This window comes from Zootoca vivipara, chromosome 10 (genome assembly GCF_965207765.1).
Source record: "Zootoca vivipara chromosome 10, rZooViv2.hap1.1, whole genome shotgun sequence".
NCBI classification, from domain to species: Eukaryota; Metazoa; Chordata; class Lepidosauria; order Squamata; family Lacertidae; genus Zootoca; species Zootoca vivipara.
This window is the reverse complement of record NC_142593.1, coordinates 26,163,442-26,184,324: the sequence shown is the minus strand read 5'-3', so window position 1 is coordinate 26,184,324 and position 20,883 is coordinate 26,163,442. Positions and strand designations below refer to the sequence as shown.

The following is a 20,883-nucleotide window of genomic DNA, read 5'->3' as shown; positions in this document are numbered from 1 at the left end:
AGGAGATGACTTGCTGAGAAAGTGGATGACAATGTTTTGTAGAGCTGGATTATACTAGGAAACTCACTGCTTTGGAGGCCAATTAAAGGTAAAAGACAGAAAACTAGATGATTTTATTACTGCTATATTAAAACCTTTGTTAGTTTTTATAAACAAATCTAACACACTTTAACCAAACACAGATAAAACCTATGTTATTTAAAGAAACTATTATCTTATTTCAGCCATCCTGTGATAACACTTCAGTAAGTGTTCTCTCATAAATCAGGTTGTTATTTTCTTGTTTTAGAAATAGCTTCCTCCCAGTTAACGTAATAGCTTACCAGTTATTATGAAATATATTGGCAACTTGACTAGCATTTTACTATTGCAAAAAAGACCCAAATGCTTCTCTAATTCTAATCTACTGCAAACAACAAATTCACCAGAACCAAAGCACTCTTTGGAAGTTAAATGTTTACTGCTAATAGTGAATACAGATTAAATGATCTGTTTACATCATGACACAGCTTGCTTGAGAACTGCTAGAAAATTACTATTCCTCTAGGTTTCACTTGGCAAAAATATGTTTGCATGAACAAGTCTGGAGTTTTGGCATCCTTTGCCCATCTGTGAAGTGAGAATATACAGATTGCCAAAGAGAAAAATAAAAGAAGACTAATGTGACTAGAAATTAAGACAGTTACAAAAATATTTCTAATTTTATAAAATTTAGCTTTTCTTCCAAAAGATGTTTAATGATTTGCCAAGTGGACAGCGCATTACAAAGAATGCCATTCTGAGCATGTACAACCCAAGTTTCTAAAGTCAATAAAGTAAAAGATAACCTGAAGCTCATATACAACATGCAGCAACTTGAATTTCTGCTACAGAGCATTAAAATAGCCACATAAATGGGAAATTTTTTAAAAAGGACTAATCCGAATGAATTAACTGCAGTTGATTCCTATTATCCTATGCAGCTTAATCCTCACCACTGTGTTCCTTCAAACTCCTGAAGAGCCATAGAGATAAGGTAGGATAGAGAAGGAAGAGTCCTTCTCTATCCTACCTTATCTCTATGGTTTTTCAGGAAGCCAAGCCTTCCTTGGCACATTACCCAACAGCCAAAGAGTATCAAATGGTACAGATTACATATGGAGTCCCTCCATTTTCCTTCACTCAGGCTACAGATCCTATACTCCCTTGCTTGAGAACAAGCCCCACTGAATTCAGTAAGTCTTACTCCTGAATAAACATAAATAGGATTGTGAAGGAAGCCATACCACAACAACTGAATGCCAATCCACCTATTATCACAATTACCGTCATTAGTAATCCTGTAGCTACCACTGGTATAAGAACTAGCAGACACCAGCATAAATATTCTAGCCTTAATACCTACGCACTTGATATGTCAGATGCAGCTGTCAAAAACATCAGCTGGCAGAACTTCTGCAGGCACTGGACATACTTTTTAATAAAAAATGCACACAGAAATGTCTGGATCAAAGTATCTCTGCATATTATTGTTTAACTTATTTAACACATCTGACAGAATATAAATTGGCAACAGTGGTGTCTCAATCTCTCTTCTTCATCTCTCTCTTCCATCACTGTACACTCTAGCTGCTAGTGTCATCTAAAATCCTGTTAAAATACTGCTTCCAACATAAATTTGGACACTGAACTAAATAACCTCTGAGATCCCTTCTAACTCCAGTACTGTACTATGATTTTAAGATACTATCTACTCCTTAAAATCAGAAAGATATTAAAACAGCAACTTATATCTACTGCAGATTCCTGAAATGCATTAAAAATATTGTTCAAACGGTAACTATGGTATTCAGCAGCAGAATTCAGATGAACCTGACATGATGCCATCAGGATCGAGAGATACATCACTAACGGATAGTCATTCCCATAGCACAAATGTCAACCATCATTTCCTCTCAAACAATGTACAATACTCTGGTGCCACATGGATGCTTTCAAAAAAGGCAACATATGAATGTTGCAGTCCTATATATGTTTACATAGCAGTAAGGTACACTGAAACCAACAGATTATACTTCAACCGTGACAACAGTTAGCATCAGGCTGTTACAGAGGGAGAGAAAAAAGAAGACAGTCATACCTACATATGGTCCACCAGGTTTTATGACCTTTGTACTTCGATTGCGAGACTCCTCTTCTGCTTGGGTCATACGTTCTCTAGTCATTTGGTAAGAATCATTTGTTGCACATACTGTAATTTTGTCCTGTATAAACCCCAAGCAATTGAGCTGGGAAGATCCGGTACTAAGCAATAATGAGGGGGAAAGAATCCTTATTTAAAACATTTGGGTGTAGATGCAAAGATACAGTATAGCAAAACTAAGTATGAAAAGATACTATTTTATTTCCTTCTGGTCATTTAAAGTCAAGTTATGGACTGTAACATATTCATGTTTGCCAGTTTTGTATATAAATCTGTAATAGATGTTTTTGTAACAGAGAACTCAGGCAACAAGATAAAACAGCATAGTGGTTTATACACATATACTGCAGCAGGGAAGCGAATTGAATTGATTTCTTAAAGCAAAAGCAATGAATGTGGTGAAAAAATTAAGTGCAGCCTTGATGGATCAGATCAAAAATTGAATCAGGGCTAGAAAACAAAAGTCTTCTCCTTTTGTTGATCCTAGACAATTCTTAGTGGTCTAGTTTGTACATAATGCTGAACCATGGTTAAGTGCTCTGGGTATAAAGAGGATAGATTCACCATGTGTCTTGGTCTCACACGATGCTCATTCCTCCCTGGTGACTGAAAGTCAGGGTTGACGAACTCTTCTTCCTCTTCGGCCAGAGCCCAAGACTCATAGCAGCTCGTCCCTGATTCTGCACATAGCTAACCTATGGTTTAGCACAGGGGGTCAGCAAACTTTTTCAGCAGGGGGCCGGTCCACTGTCCCTCAGACCTTGTGGGGGCCGGACTATATTTTTTGGGGGGGAAATATGAACGAATTCCTATGCCCTACAAATAACCCAGAGATGCATTTTAAATAAAAGGACACATTCTACACATGTAAAAACATGCTGATTCTGCGGACCGGATTGAGAAGGCGATTGGGCCGCATCCGGCCCCCAGCCCTTAGTTTGGTGACCCCTGGTTTAGCAGGACTGGGCCAATGTTTTTAGTTAGCTGCCCATTATGAAGAGGCATTTGAGCCAGACTGAAGAACTAGATTTGACACTTAAAATTTACAAAAATGATCCTAAACATTTTCTCAGATATCAGTATACATAGATGTGCACACTTCTCCATAACCCACCAACTCACAGTAATATTTACAGATGCTTCAAGATCAAGAATTGCCACAATAAGTACGTAGTTTATAAGAGGCTGCAGCCTTAGAAATTTGTACTGAATTTTATAATACACACAAAACATTTGCGCCAAGAATACATATTAACATTCCTTTCATTCCATTCTATAGCAAAGTCATGATTCATCGGTAGTATCCTGGGTGCATCTGCCATATTTAGCAGGCTGAGTAACAAAAGTAAACAGCTCTTCCTGTCTGCTCTTTATTAAATGTGTGAGCACTGTGGATAATCTCTAAGCATCACGCGTCTATGCCTGGTAGAAAAGAACTCTAATGTAAATTGGACAGGATTCTTTGGCACATTTATAGGATAAAGAGTGAAAGGCCCTTCATATCAAATAGCAGAAATATTACTGTGAGTTGGTGGGTTATGGAGAAGTGTGCACATCTATGTATACTTTGGCATTTTTTGTCAAACACCAAGTCTCAACAAGATTATTTCCCACAAACAGGTAACTGCATTCTGCAGCAGACTGTAGCACATTTTAAAGTAATGTTTAAATTAGGAGAGGGATTTTTCATCAATAGTTCATTGCAATTACTCTTCAGATCATAGCAGCAATTAAAAAACAAACAATTTCGTTTCCCTTTCATAAACATTACGTACCTTGAAACAGTTTGCTGGACGCAGTCAAAGCTTCCCTGAGGATTATCTTTGCCAACATTTGACAAATAGAAATTAAAGGTATGCACTTCATTTGGGAGATCAGTTTTGGGAATCTTGACAAGCTGAAAAAGCAATAAAAAAAGACTCAGGCATGCTTACTTCACGGAAAAGTACCATATTTGATCATTAATAATGAATAATACAGCAAACCTGCAGTGTCAGCCGCATATTGTAACAGATGCAACTGAAAGATGACAACTTGCCAAAGGGACACCCACTGAGTGATATCCAACCAAGTCATAGAGTAGATCTTCCGAAATCAATGGACTAAAGTTCACTGATTTCAATAGATTTATTCCGAGTATGAATAACACTATATCCCACACACTGAGTCTAAGAAAGAACCACAATCTAATCACAAAAGCACAAGGAAAAATATTTCTGCACATAGAAATATTATAGAGTTCACAATTTATTTTCCTTTTACTGGTTTATTAATCCATAATAAGCCATACAACAAACCCGACATTTCTTGCAAGGTATAGTAGCCCTAAATGCACCTTTACATAATTCATTTACATTTAAAGTCCCAATGATCCCATGTACACACACAAGGGGGGGGTTGTAATTGTTTTGTTCTTGTTTTTATTATGTATTTTGATTCTGTAGGTTTATGCTGTGAACTGCCTGATATCTTCAGATGAAGGGTGGTATACAAATTTAATAAATATAAATGAATAAATAAATGCAGGCACAACAGACGTCTTCCAAATTTATTGGCTATAGGACACAACAGTAGGGATTCCAAGCAGCTTGGCCACTCAGCATTATCTACAAACCCAGAGTATTTCATTTGGGTCCAGAGGGCCATTTTGGACTTGACATATGTCCACTCAGATGCCAAGCTAAAGTTGCTAGGATTTTCTTCTTAATAAAAACTGAAGATATAGCTAAGATAAAATATGGTAACTATGTTCCAAATCTTGACTAGCATAAATGTCAACAGTATTACTTTCTTTTTAAAATATTTTTCATTAACACAGTACATTTCATAGATTTATAGGCCAGTATTTCATGGAATTATAAGCCTAATTAGATAGGTATTTCCAACAGAAGTTCAATGGGGTGAGGACTTTAATCGCTCTTCTTTCTTGCTCTGTAGTTGTTGCTATTGTCAAAAGGTAAATGGCAAGAGAGCCAAGAAATTAAAACGAGGCTGATAGAAACATTGATACCTGCCCACTACAGCAAACATTCCAGTGGCTTCACAAGTAACCCTGCTACTAAAATCACTCTGAGGACCCAGCAACTTCTATCAACAGCTTTTGTACAAAAGCATAATGGGGCCAGCATAATGCAGCTATGCTGTTCCACTGACTGCAACTGATACGGTATTCTAGTAGAGATTATAAAGTACTGTACTGTGCAAGCACAGATAATGTATACAAAAGGGGGGGAGACACTCTGTCATGTGGTCTACTATACAAAGGCATATCTTATGGAGCAAGTATTTTTGAATAGGTAAGCAACACTAGAAAATGTCTAAATAAATTAAGCAAATGGGATCTATTTCAAAGATGATGTCTATGTCTAACAAGAGTGATCTATATGGGGTTTCTTCCATACCTGGGGTATCACACCCAACAGTTTTCTTGTACACTTAAGCACAGCTTAGCAAGAAGAGTGTGCACAACCATGTGTTCTAAAACAGAAGCAGGAGAAGGAAGGGAGACACACAGAAGGTTCACCCTGGCTGCTCCTCTTCTTTAGGGAAACAGAAATTGGGTGTGGAGTAAGACCCCTTCTTTGGGGTGTCAGGCAAAAAGACTTCACTCAGAATCCCCTCACGATGAAGATATGCTGGGGCATTTATCGGAGGGGAAGGCAGGGTTTGGGAGCCTTCTGAATGTCAGCTTCAATCTACTCAAGGGGTCCCCAAACTAAGGCCTGGGGGCCGGATGCGGCCCAAACACCTTCTAAATACGGCCCACGGACGGTCTGGGAATCAGCATATTTTTACATGAGTAGAATGTGTCCTTTTATTTAAAATACATCTCTGGGTTATTTGTGGGGCATAGGAATTCATTCATATATATTTTTCAAAATATAGTCCGGCCCCCCACAAGGTCTATGGGACAGTGGACCGGCCCCCTGCTGAAAAAGTTTGCTGACCCCTGATCTACTCTATGAGAATATAACTACAACAGTGGTTGCATAGTTCTCTGTGCTTGTGGCTCCTTGTTTTGGAACCTTTATGCAGTATTGCCAACTGAAATATTTTTCTTGCATGTGTGTTCTCTTCCCAAAATGTCTGTGTGTGTTTTAGATTAAATTCCATTCAATATTACTATTGTAGACTGCTCTTTCTAAGATAATAGGGGGTTCTTAATGGGACCAAAAAGTGGTATAAAAATGTCTTTACAAACAGATTTATAAATAAATAGTTGCACCTACTGGTTAACATTTAAACAGGTTCTGCAATACATTGATCTTTTGGGTTAAATCTGATTTTGCTCCTGTAATATTTATAAAAGTATCATGGAAGATAGCCAATGTGGTGCACTGCTTAGACTAAGTGTTGGCTGCAACCCAGTCATGATGCTCACTGGGTGACCTTGCACCAGTCACTGTAAGATGAGAGAAACCATGTATGCCACCCTTCCCTTCTTTTTCCTCCAAGGAAAATGGGATGTAAATGTAATAATTAATAAAGATGGGGAGGGCACAACAGTCCATGAGTACATGAAGGCATTTCAGCCCCCTTCCCAATTAAGCTCCTTCTGCCTCCCCAAAAGGTGTTCCTGGAGATCAGAGGTGCCATTTGATATGACTACAGTGGCATCTGATAGGACTACAACCAAATGGAAAAATTGTGTGTGTAAAATAACACATTGTAAGTGATATAATTTAGCATTAAGGTAACTTAAATGATTGTGTAGAATTTGCATATTTGGAAAATTCTTTCCATGGACCTCTTTTCTTTTTGCTTCCTAAGGTATTTTCCTAAAGGTTCAAGTTCTCTGCATATTCACTGAAGTCTTCCAGAAACAAGGACAAATAAGCAGCAACTACATGTGCTTGCTTACAAACTCCCATACAATTTGGGCATAACATATATATGGAAATGTTTCTAGTTCCTGTAATTCTCTGCACTCCAAGGCAACAAGGACTGAGCATATAGAGAAGAACTCTATGTGCCTGTCTGCCCCACTCCTCTAGGCAACTTGCTGAAGACCAGACCTAGACACCACCTGGAAGCATTTTTTATTTGGAACTAGCAGTTTTGTACCCAGTGTTGCACTGGAATTCTACACTCCTACTATCAGTGCAGTGCAGTTTTATCAATGGTGAAAGGCAGTAGAGTTTTCAATTGTGCAGTCCATCATTTTGATTCAAAATGGCACCCAACTGTATCCAAGTAGAGACAAAAACATGCTCCTTGATCTTGGGAATCATCATGCACAATTTGGTTATGACACCTTAAGGGGTGTTCAAATGCACAGTAAAAGAACCACTTTGCAAAATATGGTAGATGTTAATGGGCTTAAAGGATTGAATTGATGTATTGCCTCTTTTAATATCAATGGCTTGGATCCAATGATAAGGGAGGAAAGCTTACCATTCATTCAGCCCCACGGCAACCCTCTGAATAACATATACATAGGAATATGTGTGTGTGCATGTTCTCTTGAAAAATGCAAAATGCCATAGGAGAAAGAGAGTATAACTGTATTCCTTTGTATAACTGTGTAATCCTATTTACATTTATTGGAGTAAGACCCTCTGTACTCAAGGAAACTTACTTCTAAGTAGATAAATATAGGACTGGATGTTCAATCTCCATTTCCAAGGAGAACTATAAGAAGATCCCACCTTGTTTGAGACCCTGGAAAGTCACTTCTTCTCAACTGAGACAATGCTGCACTAGACAGATGGATATTCATTTAAAAGGGGGGGGCAACATGCCGTGAATCTGCTACTGTCTGCTTCAGGTCAGTACAGAAATTTTTAGAAGTATATCCTTTGGCAAGAGAAATACAACATTCCTTATATTTCTGCCAGGCACAATAAACTGGATAGCTAGGGGTTCCCATACCAGCAAAAATGAAGTAGTTATTAGTCACCACGTTACAGGGAGATTCACAAACCATTTATTTAATTACAGCAGAAGGTGTCATTTTCAAAAAAGGTTTTTAATTTGGGGAGTTTCTTTATACATTACTAACAATTTTAGAAGTGGTATTGCAAAAGATAATATTTGGTATGACTCACAAATAGTATGTGAAATTCTTCAGATGTATCTTATCTACCACTGAGAGGAATCTATGCCAGTCGAAACAGAACCAACATTGGAACTGTATCTAATTACTATTAAATGCTTAACTTCTTTAGTTGTTCTTAGATTCCCAATATTTGGGTATATACAGGGCAATCCAGTCCTCAAAATCTGGCTTTAAACCTAATGAAACTCTGAAGGCTGTAAAACAGCAGATGGCATCATCTTTGTAAATAGATCATCAGTAAGTCTGTCGATTCTGGGGAAGACATTTAGGTACTGCGGCCTGCTTAGTTCAGCTAACCAACCAATGTGGTTAAACAGTAACTATGATGTGCAAGCAGAGAGACAGACAGAAAAGTACATGCCTTCAACTTCAGACTCAATCCAAAATTTAAGATAAGACCAACCAAAGAAAGAAAATACTTGCCAACCGTCTAGTGGCTTATGGAGAAGCAGAGCAGTAGTTACTTTCCATGCTAAAATTTAAGATGCATATTCACAAAATCTACAGAGTTTCATACAGTGTTTCTAGCTATTGCTAGCAAAGAATTTTGTACTGCCTTATTTTTCCAAGTGTTCATACCTATTATAAGAGGTAATCACATGAAGCAGCCACAGTCATAGTACAGTGGTACCTCGGGTTACAAACACCTCGGGTTACAAACACTTCGGGTTACAAACTCCACTATCCCAGTAGTAGTACCTCGGGTTAAGAACTTTGCCCCAGGATGAGAACGGAAATTGTGCCCTGTAAGATGAATGCCTCCGAAGCCTCCGAAACTGCACCCCATGCCGGCTTTGCGCTGTGACTTTCTCAGGGAAAGCAAGCGGGCGGGCTAGGTGTCCCCCGCTTGCGTTCCCTGAGAAGGCACCCGGCTTTATCAGCGAAGGCAAGCGGGGGACACCTAGCCCGCCCGCTTGCGTTCCCTGAGAAAGCCGAGTGTCGGGGGAGGCAGGCGGGAGGCGGCGGCGGGAGGTGTCCCCCCCCCGCCTCTCGCCCCGCACCCCCGGCACAGAGCGCAACTTCGGGCGTCTCCAAAGTTCAGTGTCGGGGGAGGCAGGCGCTGCGGGGGGCTTTTTGCCATTTGCCTTCCCCGAGCCAAGGGGGAGGAAAACTGCGAAAAGCCCCCGGCGGCAGCGCCACACTTCAGCTCTGGCACTGGCTTGGCGGCGGTGGGGGAAAGGCGCAGGATCGTTCCTTCGCCTTTCCCCCACCCCTCCCGACAGAGCCGGATCCGACGAAGCTTCTGAAGCTTCGTCCGATCCGGCTCTGTCGTTGGCAGCAGCGGTGCTTGCTCTCTTGGCTCGGGGAAGCGCCTGCCTGCCTTCCCCGAGCCAAGAGAGCAAGCGCCGCCGCCACCACCAGTTCCCCCGGAGCCCATAGGAACGCATTAATTTACTTTTAATGAATTCCTATGGGAAACGGTGCCTCGTTATACGAAATTTTCGTAGGACGAATTGAGTCCTGGAACGAATTAATTTCGTCTAGCGAGGCACCACTGTATAAGAATGCCCTCTAGTCTGTTTAAAATGATGGTCTATATTGTTGTAGTAGTTGTTAACAACCAGTCCCAGAGATCAGAGAAAGCCACCTGACATATCCATGGGTAGCCATCATAGTGCCCTCCAGATGTTGTTAGACTAAAACTCCCATCATTCCTTACCGCTGGCAGTGTTGATGGGAGCTACCCTGCTCTGAATAACCAACAACTGAGCTGTCACTTCTCAGCCTAATATTTACCTATATTGAAACTGGAGTGTCATGAATTCTAGCAAACACACCTATTAAATCTTCCCCATGTCTTGCCTTCATATTTAATCTAGTCCCCCCCCCCCCTCCATCATTTGACTAGGAGAGTCCAAAGCACACTGGCATTTAGAGCAATGTTGGTGGTTTGGAATAGTAAGTACACTGACCATAAGACCAGTGTATTCAGGAAACACCTTTATTTATTGCATGTATGTGTACCCCACCTTTCATCCAGAAAGACCAAGCAGACATACTTAAGGTTCCCAAGTTCCAATCCTCCCTGCCCCATTTGTTTGCCTTAGACTTCAAAACCTATCTGACATACTAAGGAAAAGCCTCTATACATCTTCCCTCCCAAGTCTATCCTTCCACATTTCCAAAAAAGTTGAATGAAAAACATTATAGCAAAAATAACCTAGACAGCATCTTAAAAAGCAGAGACATCACCTTGCCGACAAAGGTCCGTATAGTTAAAGCTATGGTTTTCCCAGTAGTGATGTATGGAAGTGAGAGCTGGACCATAAAGAAGGCTGATCGCCAAAGAATTGATGCTTTTGAATTATGGTGCTGGAGGAGACTCTTGAGAGTCCCATGGACTGCAAGAAGATCAAACCTATCCATTCTTAAGGAAATCAGCCCTGAGTGCTCCCTGGAAGGACAGATCATGAAGCTGAGGCTCCAATACTTTGGCCACCTCATGAGAAGAGAAGAATCCTTGGAAAAGACCCTGATGTTGGGAAAGATTGAGGGCACTAGGAGAAGGGGACGACAGAGGACGAGATGGTTGGACAGTGTTCTCGAAGCTACGAACATGAGTTTGACCAAACTGCGGGAGGCAGTGCAAGACAGGAGTGCCTGGCGTGCTATGGTCCATGGGGTCACGAAGAGTCGGACACGACTAAACGACTAAACAACAACAAACTATATTATATTATATATTATATTAATGTCTCTCCCCCCGTTTCTTCCAAACACTCTGTTCTGAGAGTGCTAGTCTCACATATCCCGGAAAGACAGTTTATGGAGGTACTACAGGCCAGAAGAGAGAAGCTTTTGTTAACATGATAATACCAGTAGTTATTTTTTTTTTAAAGTAAATACTCACCCCTTGGAGTCCTTGAAATTGGATGGAAGGTCGAGAAGGAACCAGATTCTAAAGAAAAACAAGGAACAATGAGCTCTCAAAGAAGAAGAAAAGCAAAGCTACTTCAACAATCATCTGAAGTATTTTGTTCATGCTTGTAATTATTATACAAAAAAATCAATGATTAATACACATTAAGTCTGATCTCTGAAATGGCATTAGTTAGGGACAGATGCAATGTCAAACCATGGCTTAGTGTTACAGGAATGAGTTGCAGCAAGGCTTGGGTTTCTGCATTATGCCCATCCCTGCCTCTCATGCTGTCAAGAGGACTTCTGCAGTATTGACTTTTAGTTTTCTTGAACCCTGACTTCCACTACACTCAAACCCAGGATTATGGTTTATCCCAACCTATGGTCAGTTTGAAATAATGGCAAGTTCAAAACATGGGTCCACCTTCTAGCTTCATGGAAAGAAGAAGAGGGAGCAAGCTCATTCAGGTAGTACTAAACCATGGCTGATCATTACATCCATAGTATGCACTCTGAATGAAACATAATGTTGCTGTTCCACTTGCAGCAACAAGTGGAACTAATGTAAAGTGAAGGGAAAACAGTTCTCAATCATTTCTTCTGGCCTCTAACATCTCCACTGCTCTGAATAGGCTTTCAGGGGTCTGCAGCAGAAAGAAGTGAAAAGCACCTTCTCACCTTCTCTCTCCTTAGCAAAATAGTCACACTGAACATCACCCATTATCTTTATCTCAGCTGGTCTAACACAAATGTAATTTGATTCAGCTAACTTAGCTGGGAAAGCATTAGATCCCACAAAAATGTAAACAGAATGAATCAGGTAAAGTTCTTCACAAAAAACTAAAACAAGACACAACTGTGGGACACATATCCCTTTCCATTAATTCAGAAAAAAAGACTATGAAAAACATTTTAAGCATTTAATAGTGAATGGTTTGTTACCTTTCAGCAGGCTTATTTAATATATATAAACAAAAAGCTGTCTGCTATTCCCAATTTGTTTTGGTACAAGAAAAACCTACGACAGCGAATGGAACCTTTGGAACTTATCCAAATACAATAAAATCGAATGAATGGCTTTATTGTAAGGATACTGAACATGCTTTGCAGAAAACGACAAAAACAGTGATACTTTACTAATTGTTAAAGATCTAATTTGATGGTGCCTCATATAAGATGAATTACAGCTTTACTGTTGCAATACTCGGCTTTAGGCCATAAAAAGGCAGAGGAACTGAAGAAAAGAATTTCTACAGCCCAATCCCAAATTGCTCAAAATGGTTCATATAGCTGGATCTTTCTATTTGATGTTTTGTAACAACCACCAAAACCTAACTAGATTTGATTTTGACAATGTTGCATCAAACCAATTTAGCAGCTTAGGCAATTGTTTTTGCAACACCAGTGGGGAAGCTCAGGCCCAGGATTGAATGTGGCCCTATAGCCCTTTTTATCTGGTCTTTGCAACTCTCCCCAAGCTACACCCTCTTTTCCTGGGCCACACCCTTTGCCAGCTCTGCTTCAAGCCCTGCCTCATTTCTGCCCTTTTGTCTGGTTGGTGATAATACCTTCTGGTTGATTGGATGGAAGGATGTGCCTGGGGGGTTTGTGTAGAAATATTTGAGGTTGACTAGGAGGAAATGTGGCCTTCAAACTGAAAAGAGCCCCTCAGCTTTAATCTAAAAGCACCTCAGTGGACAAGTTCAAGACACCTCAACAAACACTGCCAACAACTGAAATTAGGTTACATATGACAAAACAGTTTAGGTTCTAGTTCTGCAATTCTGTTAGTTATGCCATGGAATATTTATTTTAAAAAGGGCAAGTCTTCTGTACATGAAACAAAATTTTAAAAAATCCTTCCAGTAGCACCTTAGAGACCAACTAAGTTTGTTATTGGTATGAGCTTTTGTGTGCATGCACACATCTTCAGAAACACATATCTGCACATATTTGCATTCCTCAACAAGCACCTCACTATTCATTGCTCTAGTGTGGATGCATAAACTATGGTTTTTGTGAGATTCAAAATCCTCAGGCGTGTGCACTGCCCTATTATATATGCTGTGGCCATAAGGAGACTGGAAGCTTTCAGGGAAGTTTTCAATTAACTGCATTTTATAATTATATTTGAGCCACAAACTGTGGTTCATCTTTTAACTACATTTTATTGAAACAAGTCAACTTAATAAACCATGGCTTGAAGTTGGCTTATTTCCATAAACCATAGCTTGGCTAACCAGAGTTTGTCCAGATTCAACCAAACACTAAAATGTATTTATCTAAAAATCAAAATGAAAGCTTCGGCTCCCCTCTCCCTGCTGTACAAGAGACTTGATGAAACAAGATTCTTTTGCATAACACTAATGTGGAGTTTAATGTTACAGTCAAACAAGACCAATATCTGCAGCTGATGCCTGTCTTAGCCTTGTGTGAAGCAGGTACCTTTTCTTAATCTTCTACGCATGTTTAATTTCAACACAAGCAATACTATAGCTTACTCAGAAATAAGGCTGTGTTCAGTGGAGCATGTTTTGAGGAAAGCACAACAGTACAAAATATACTTTTATTTTATACATGAATTCTTAAATTCATGACGCATATTCAAATATTTGTTAAATATGAAATGACAACTCAAATATGCTTGTTTAGAGTTTTCAGACTCTATTCCATTCAGATTCACAATATAAACTGTAATTATATTTGATGCTTCAAGGGGTGTGTTACATCACTTGAGTTGATTAGGAACTCAAATAACTTTTTGATTAAGAAAAATGAAGACATCAGCCTAGGAGTTGAAATGGGGAAACATTTTGAAAACCTTGTCCTGCGTGAAGTGTCAAACTACCCACATATTAGAAACATATTAAATATTGAAAAACTATACAATAAAAATCAGTCACAGCTTGATTGCTTAATTCTGTTGCCTTTAAACTACTGTATTCTCACTGTGTTACATAGGTAGGCATTAAATGAAATACAGCTCTTCATAGAAAAGAGATAGTAAAACCAAGCACCTTTTAAACCAAGTGTCCCCTTAATCTCCATACTATTGTTCTCAATTCCCTCCATTTTCCTGTACTCTGTTGCCTATTTATTTTTAGATTTTAAGCTGCTTTGGGCAGAGGTCTGTCTGTATTACCTTTTGTAAAGCTCTCAGTATATTTTTAGGTGCTCCATAATCAACCTAGAAGAACGATATATATTACAAAGTGCAACACCCCCCCCAACTTGTATTAAAAGGGTCACTTTAGGACTTTTGCATGTAGTTTATACACTAATAAGCAAGTTGCCTGAACCCAAAGGATCCACATGACACAATGGTACAATCATTTGGGCACCAGGTTAAAACTCATTTATTTGCCTGGGCAATTTAAAGTCCAAAGTTTTAAAGTTGATCAGTACCCAGCCTGTTGCTTGCTTTTAAAACTGTCTCCATTGTTTTTATGTTGTTGTTTTATCTTCCATAGTATTATATTGTTTTTATTTTTTTAATTAACCTTTGTATGCCATCCAGGTAACTCTGTAGATGAAGGGCACCCTAGGAGCATTTATAATAAATAAATAATCAGAAACAAGTACGAAAGCTTGACATCAACATTATTAAAGTATTACAATTCTAAAAATGTTATGTGAAGAGAAAAAGGGACTACGGTAGCACAGTGATCAGACTTTTAGTAGATTAGAAGAACTATTAACACCTGCCCTGACCCCGAAGTTCCTACTGGTTATTTATGGGCACATAAAAAGCTGGCCTTGACACAAATCAGATTCCTGCAAGTATTAGTTGTGAGGCCATCCTTCAAGAGAGTGATCACGTTTAGAATAGTGGCAGTGCCAGCTTGTAAGCAGTTATAGTCTGATCACCGATCAGCAGCAGGAGCCAATCTGGTCCTCTGAAGAACCCGCTTCATGAACTATTCTGAATTTCCTATTCAAACTAAAGAAATAAAATAAAAAGACAGGCTGCTGGAATGATCTGATTAAAAAGGCACAAGATGTGTTTGTACCATAATGAGATTTTATTGCATATATGATGTTTCAGCTTAGCTAAATGTTTTGACAGTACCTATAAATGATACCTACATTACAAGCAAATGCTTTGCACCCACATCAAGTTTATGACTATAAGCGTTTGAAGATAATATTTCTTAAATACCTTACACAGTGCCTATGGCTTCTTGCAATATTTGAATTAATTTATTTTTCAGGAGGCTATTCATGCAGGCAAAAACATTTTTCTTCTCCCAGGCCTTTAGCTAATTAAACAACCTATGGCCTTTTAAACTGTATGTGTGTGCGCTCGCTATTGTTTTTGTTATTATGGCAAGTATTGTTTTGTTTTCATATTGTAAAACTGCCCTGTGCTTTTTGGATGAATTTAATGGCAATAATATCTAACTACTGTGATATAGCAAGAATAAAAAGAAATTAACTACAAATTTCCCTGTGTTTTGGACAGCTGGAAGAACTGTTCAAGTTAAGAGATGTTTTGCTGTTTAATTAATTAGGAAAATGGGCATAGGGAAAGCTGGTGAAGATTACCAATGCAGGCAGCTAAAAGCCAAAACTGACTTTTGTTCATCAAACTGTCACTTTAATAGCTACTTTATGACTCTGCAGGCAGCTGATCAAATGGTGGGCAAGTTCTGTTCCCTTCCGTTACAAATTCCCGGTATGTTGCATATTGCAGAACTCACTTTGGACATACCGGTATTTGCACAGTAATATTTTACCAGACAAGGAAACAGCAACTAGGTTTGTTACTTCAAATTTTATTTATCTCAATTATAGGTAAATGACATCTGTATACACATGATAATTCTGTACGTAAAGTAAACTCCAGGAAATTAAATGATATTTATTCTCATGTAACTGAAAGCAGGATTGCAACTGCCTTCTCTGTGACATTTCACATTCTAAATCACTAAAAAATGTTGCAGCTAAGCTCCTGTTTTTAAGTTAATCACATTTGATTTTACAACGCTTGGGCAATTATCTTTCTCGATGATGCATTTACCTACAAAATGTAGACTAGCTGAACTCAGCACAAATTTTAAATAGTCATGTGTTGTAACATGCAAGAGTGTCACTACGTTCAGGTTAAATTAGGTACCGTATTACGTACATGAGGCCCTATTCATAAGAGACTCCAGAAGAATGCTTAAAATTAAACTCAAATCTACAGTTTTATATATATTTTACATTTTATAGGAAATTAAGTTGATTCGAAAATTATGTATTTTACAATTACTACTTCAGAAAGTTTATTCTGTGCCACAAAGTAATATGTCTTACATTATGGAAACCTAAAGCATTATGGAAATTTAAAAGCTAGCAATTTCAGCCTCAAGAAAGCCTTTGGTTTCTTTAAACTCTACAAAATAGGCAAAATTATTTAATATTTATGTTCTAAATATTGACCGAAGTTAGTTTCAAGACAGGAGAAGAATGATATTTAAAACTGAACATAAAATTTGTATACTATGCAACTCAATTTTTTATATTAAAGAACTGCTATAACTCAATCTCACTTTAAGAGGTTAAGTCTGAACAACAAAAAATCCTCTGAAGATATTTACTCTAAAACTTTCTTTATAAGCAGTTTGGTTCAAAAGTTAATGAGTTTATTTATTTAAAACACAGAGTATGAAAAATAATTATACCTCCAACCACACGCTGCTCACTCCAAAGTTCTAACTTTTCTTAATTATTAAAAGATGGGGGAGGGGAACACAAGCAACTCTCTACATTTAAAGCAGAAATCAAGTGTTTAAAACTGTCCCATTCCAAAATATGAGCCTTAAAGCAGGCTTGACATAGCAATAACAGTTTGCAGTTCTTCAAGAAACATATGCAGTGGAAAGCTGCAATTTGAAGTTGATTTCGAAGGATCATTTGGCAGAAGTAATGATTTCCACTCAGGTTTAACAAGGGAAACAGCTGATGTACTGCATAATTATGCAGTACAAAACCCAGTGTTGGCTATAATACTCTGTTCAATGGCTAAGGGGCAGAGAGAATGATGGCCCAGACACACTAGAATAGAAGGGGCAAACTCAGTGAAGGAAGCTTACTCGCTTACTCTATTTTAGATTCACCTACTTATTATGAAAAACATCCATTAGTCATAAGAAAAGGCACAATTTGGAGGTCAATTCTGGGAAAACCATGTCTGAGTCATCTTTTTACATGAAGAACTACATAAGGAAAGCAGCACGGAGACTGAGAAGAGAGACTGTTGTCTGACAAGAACCTGTTATTTAAATTTTGTCTGGTTTTAGTATGTTCCTGGCTTATCTTTTAAGAATTGCTCCTAGAACTGTTTCAAAGGAAATCTTTTGGAAGAAAGCCTGCTGGCACTACAAAAGACATAGAATATTTTTTTTAAGAAAAGAAAAAAGAAGACTCGATCAGCACCTTTTCTTGGGATTCATTGTACTCAAAGTAACAATCGTCCACAATTTCTCAGAACAGTAAGGGAGAGGGGAGAGAGTAACAAATGGGCCTTAGGGAGGAAAAAATGAGACAAGCAACATTTAATTTGAAATTCCATGTTAAAACACCAGCTAATTAGAGCTTAATCCTCCTTGCTGGGACATATAGCCACTTTTAATGTGCCCTGAACAAACACAAGCGGAGGCTCAAGTTTCCAATGGAAAGCTACAGTAAGGAAAAACTAAAGAAGACTATCAATTCTCCTGTCCCCTACTTTTGCAAGAGAAGCCTGACACAGAGAGATTTATCACATGTTCTTTTTAACTGACCCATTCCCCCCAAGTCTAAAATGCCCTTCCCCTATGATGCTTTTGGTGGGAGGGGTAGTGTAGGGTGTTAATCCCCCAAACAAAGACAACATTGCATGAATCTAACATATCTCCAGAATATAAATGAAAAGGGGAATACAATCCAGATATAAACCGATTTAAAACATTTCTACATTATCTCCGATGTGCTGAACAATTTATACAGCTGGTGTTACCACTGGAATGTGCTGTGGAATTTGTCCCCATCAGGATTTCTCACAAGGCAGCTGTTATGGATGGGGGTGGGAGAGGGACAAGGTATTGGTGGTGGAGGTGGGGACACAGGAAGACAGCGAGAAAGTTTTCCTGACAGCATGATAAAGATGTACAATAAATCTGTCATAGTTGCCATTGTCCCTTAAAAAACAACAACCAGGGCCACTTCACATTTTCGGGGTGGGCAGGCTGAGAAGCTGGGCCTAGGGAAAAGCTCAGCCCATCCCTCTCTCCCTGCCCCGGGGAGGGAGAGCGAGCGAGCGAGATCAGCAGGCAGAAGAACTAAGCCCATAAATAAATGACAGCTCAGCAGAATCGGCCTCATCTGGGAACGGCTGGCTCCGGTCACCGCCAGCTCCAGAGGCACTAGCTGGCACCGACACCGAGAAAAATGACTTTCTTGTGTAAATGCCATTTTCAAAGGATCGCCCTCTGCCACGGCCAACCTCCTCCTCCTCCTCCCTTCTGCGTGAGGTACATACAGGGCAGCTGGGGGCATTTGTTGCCCCGCAAAACTTTTTTTCCCCTTACGCGAAAGGAAAAGAAAAAAGAAAGAGAGGGGGATCTTAAGTTGGTGGGGAGGAAGAATGTGGAATTAGTATTCTTATTCCACCCCCCACATGCCTATAAATAGGCACGAACCATATGGAGAGACGGTCCCATGGAAAGGGGGGGGGGAAGAGAAGAGCAGACTAAGGGATCCTCAGCCGGACCCAGACTGAGCACAGTGGGGGGCGAGATTTCACGCCCTGTGATGAGTGGGGTGCGTGGAATTCCTCGAGGAAGCAGCCCCTCCACGCCCCTTGTGCCGGGTGGTCTGTGTCCCTCTTCTTCCCTTCCCGGGCGTCCCACCTCGGGCGAGTGAGGCCGACCAGCGACCCCGGGGCGCCCCTCACCTTGCTCCCCTGGTAGCTCTCCAGCGCTCGGAAGGCGGTCTCGGTCAGCTTGACATGTAGCACCGTGATGTTGTCCTGGGTGACTCTGCCGCAGGACACGCCATACCTGCCCCCTTCCTGCAGCGCCGCCATCTTACCAATCCGCCGCCAACGCCGCCGCCACCTCCCGCCCCACAGCCACCACTGCCACCGCTGGGGCCGCCAAGCCGCCACCGGAGCCTGCTACTGTTGCTGCTGCTGGGTCAACAGCTACAGCCATCCTGCCGCTGACGTACCAGCCAAGCCCGCCAGCGCGCAGACGCCACCGCCGCGCCGCCGCCGCCGCCGCGGCACCCCGCCCACTCAGCGCAACGGCCGCCCTTCCCTCTCCTCCTCCCCTCCCTCTACGCACACGTTAGCCACGCCCCCTTTCTTCCCCCCACGCGACAGGCCCGCTGCCAGGCCGCGACACGCACGCCACGCCCCCCACGCCCCCCTCCCCACGCGAAGACGCCTCGCGCCGCCGGCCTAGCTGATTGGCCGAAGCTTCCCCAGCCGGGATCCGCGCGAAAGAGGCTTACCCGAGGTCAGCCGGAGAGGACGGGGGCGGGGCTGCACGCTGACGTCAGCGCAGGCGGCGTTCAAGCGCGTTTATATCATTATTGACGCTTAGGGTTGAGTCACCTGTAGGACCATTATGTACCCAGGGCTGTCAGCGGCCGTGCTCTGTGCCGCCTCTGCCGCCTGTTTACCCACAACAGTGTTTGCTCTCCTCCAGGATGCTATTTCTCCCCACATCTGGATCCACGAGGCTGCATGTGTGTGTGTGGGGGGGCTTGTGCTCTTATATTGCAGGGTTAGGGAGCCTGGGGTTCTCCAGATGTTGAGGCTTTCAACCTCCATTGTCCCAGACCATTGGCCATGCATGCTGGCTGGGGCTGATCGGAATTGGAGTCCAACGATCTGCCTCACAGGGTCCTTGTGAGGATAAAATGGGGAGTGGGGGGGGGAAATACCACATGTTCGCCACATTGAGCTCCTTTCAGGAAAAATCAAATAAATAAGCCTCTAGAGGAGAGCCTTCTCCAAGCTGGTGACCTACAGCTGTTTTGAGCTACGGTACTAAATCTAAGCTATGCTGGTTGGGATTGATGGGTGCTGGAGTTTGAAACAACTGGAGAGCACTGGGTGAGGGAAGGCTGGTTTGGAGGATCACAGGATTCCCATCCTCACTGCTTAGCCAAGTGACTCGCTAGGTGGCACAGAATTTAGTTATAGGTGGGTGAAATCAGGAGTTTCCTATGCCTGATTTGTTCTTCGTTGAAAGTCTAAATATCAGTTAAGTAAATGTGTGGTGGGGGCAGCTAGAATGGATGTACTACCTTTGCCCCATTACCACTCAGTCTCGACAAGATGCTGGGCAAATGTCTGAAGCAGAGAGTCTCTTATACTTGGTTGTATATATTTAAAGTACATTTAAAGACTTCATGGCCTTCATGACGACCCTGGGGCTATCTCAGATGGTCATTGGTCCAACACACCGGGCAGGGCATACTCTTGATGCTTGATGCCATCCCTCTAAATGTAGCTCTCAAAGTAATCTGGAATAATAAATATATTATGGAATGATTTATATAGTTCATTTTTTAATTGTGCAAAACGCTTCAGAATTCTTATTTTACGTATCATCATTTATTGTTTCCATACTGTCCCATATACAGATAAAAATCTCCACTGTATCCGTAAGCAGGTAATGAAAGAGGCTTAGAGTTAATCATTTAGTGACATTTTAACTATTCAGTTTAGCTCCCTTCATGCTCATCTCAGGGAGCTTGGAAGACATCCCTCCCTTCCATGAGTTCAAGGGATATATGAGAGGTGCCC

The 20,883-nt window shown here is 40.8% G+C and overlaps 1 protein-coding gene across 1 annotated transcript in view; it reads right to left on the bottom strand.

The window, feature by feature from the left end:
* ELL2 (elongation factor for RNA polymerase II 2) overlaps positions 1 to 19,369 on the bottom strand; it is a 42,378-nt gene extending 23,009 nt beyond the window's left edge. Inside the window, exons 1-4 of the mRNA XM_035099692.3 lie at positions 19,021 to 19,369; positions 11,092 to 11,139; positions 3,958 to 4,079; positions 2,120 to 2,283 (exon numbers count right to left, since the gene is read on the bottom strand). Of these exons, the coding sequence (XP_034955583.3) occupies positions 2,120 to 2,283; positions 3,958 to 4,079; positions 11,092 to 11,139; positions 19,021 to 19,152 (466 nt within the window). The 5' untranslated portion in view covers positions 19,153 to 19,369. The remainder of the gene's footprint in view (positions 1 to 2,119; positions 2,284 to 3,957; positions 4,080 to 11,091; positions 11,140 to 19,020) is intronic.
* Positions 19,370 to 20,883: the final 1,514 nt, after the last annotated feature.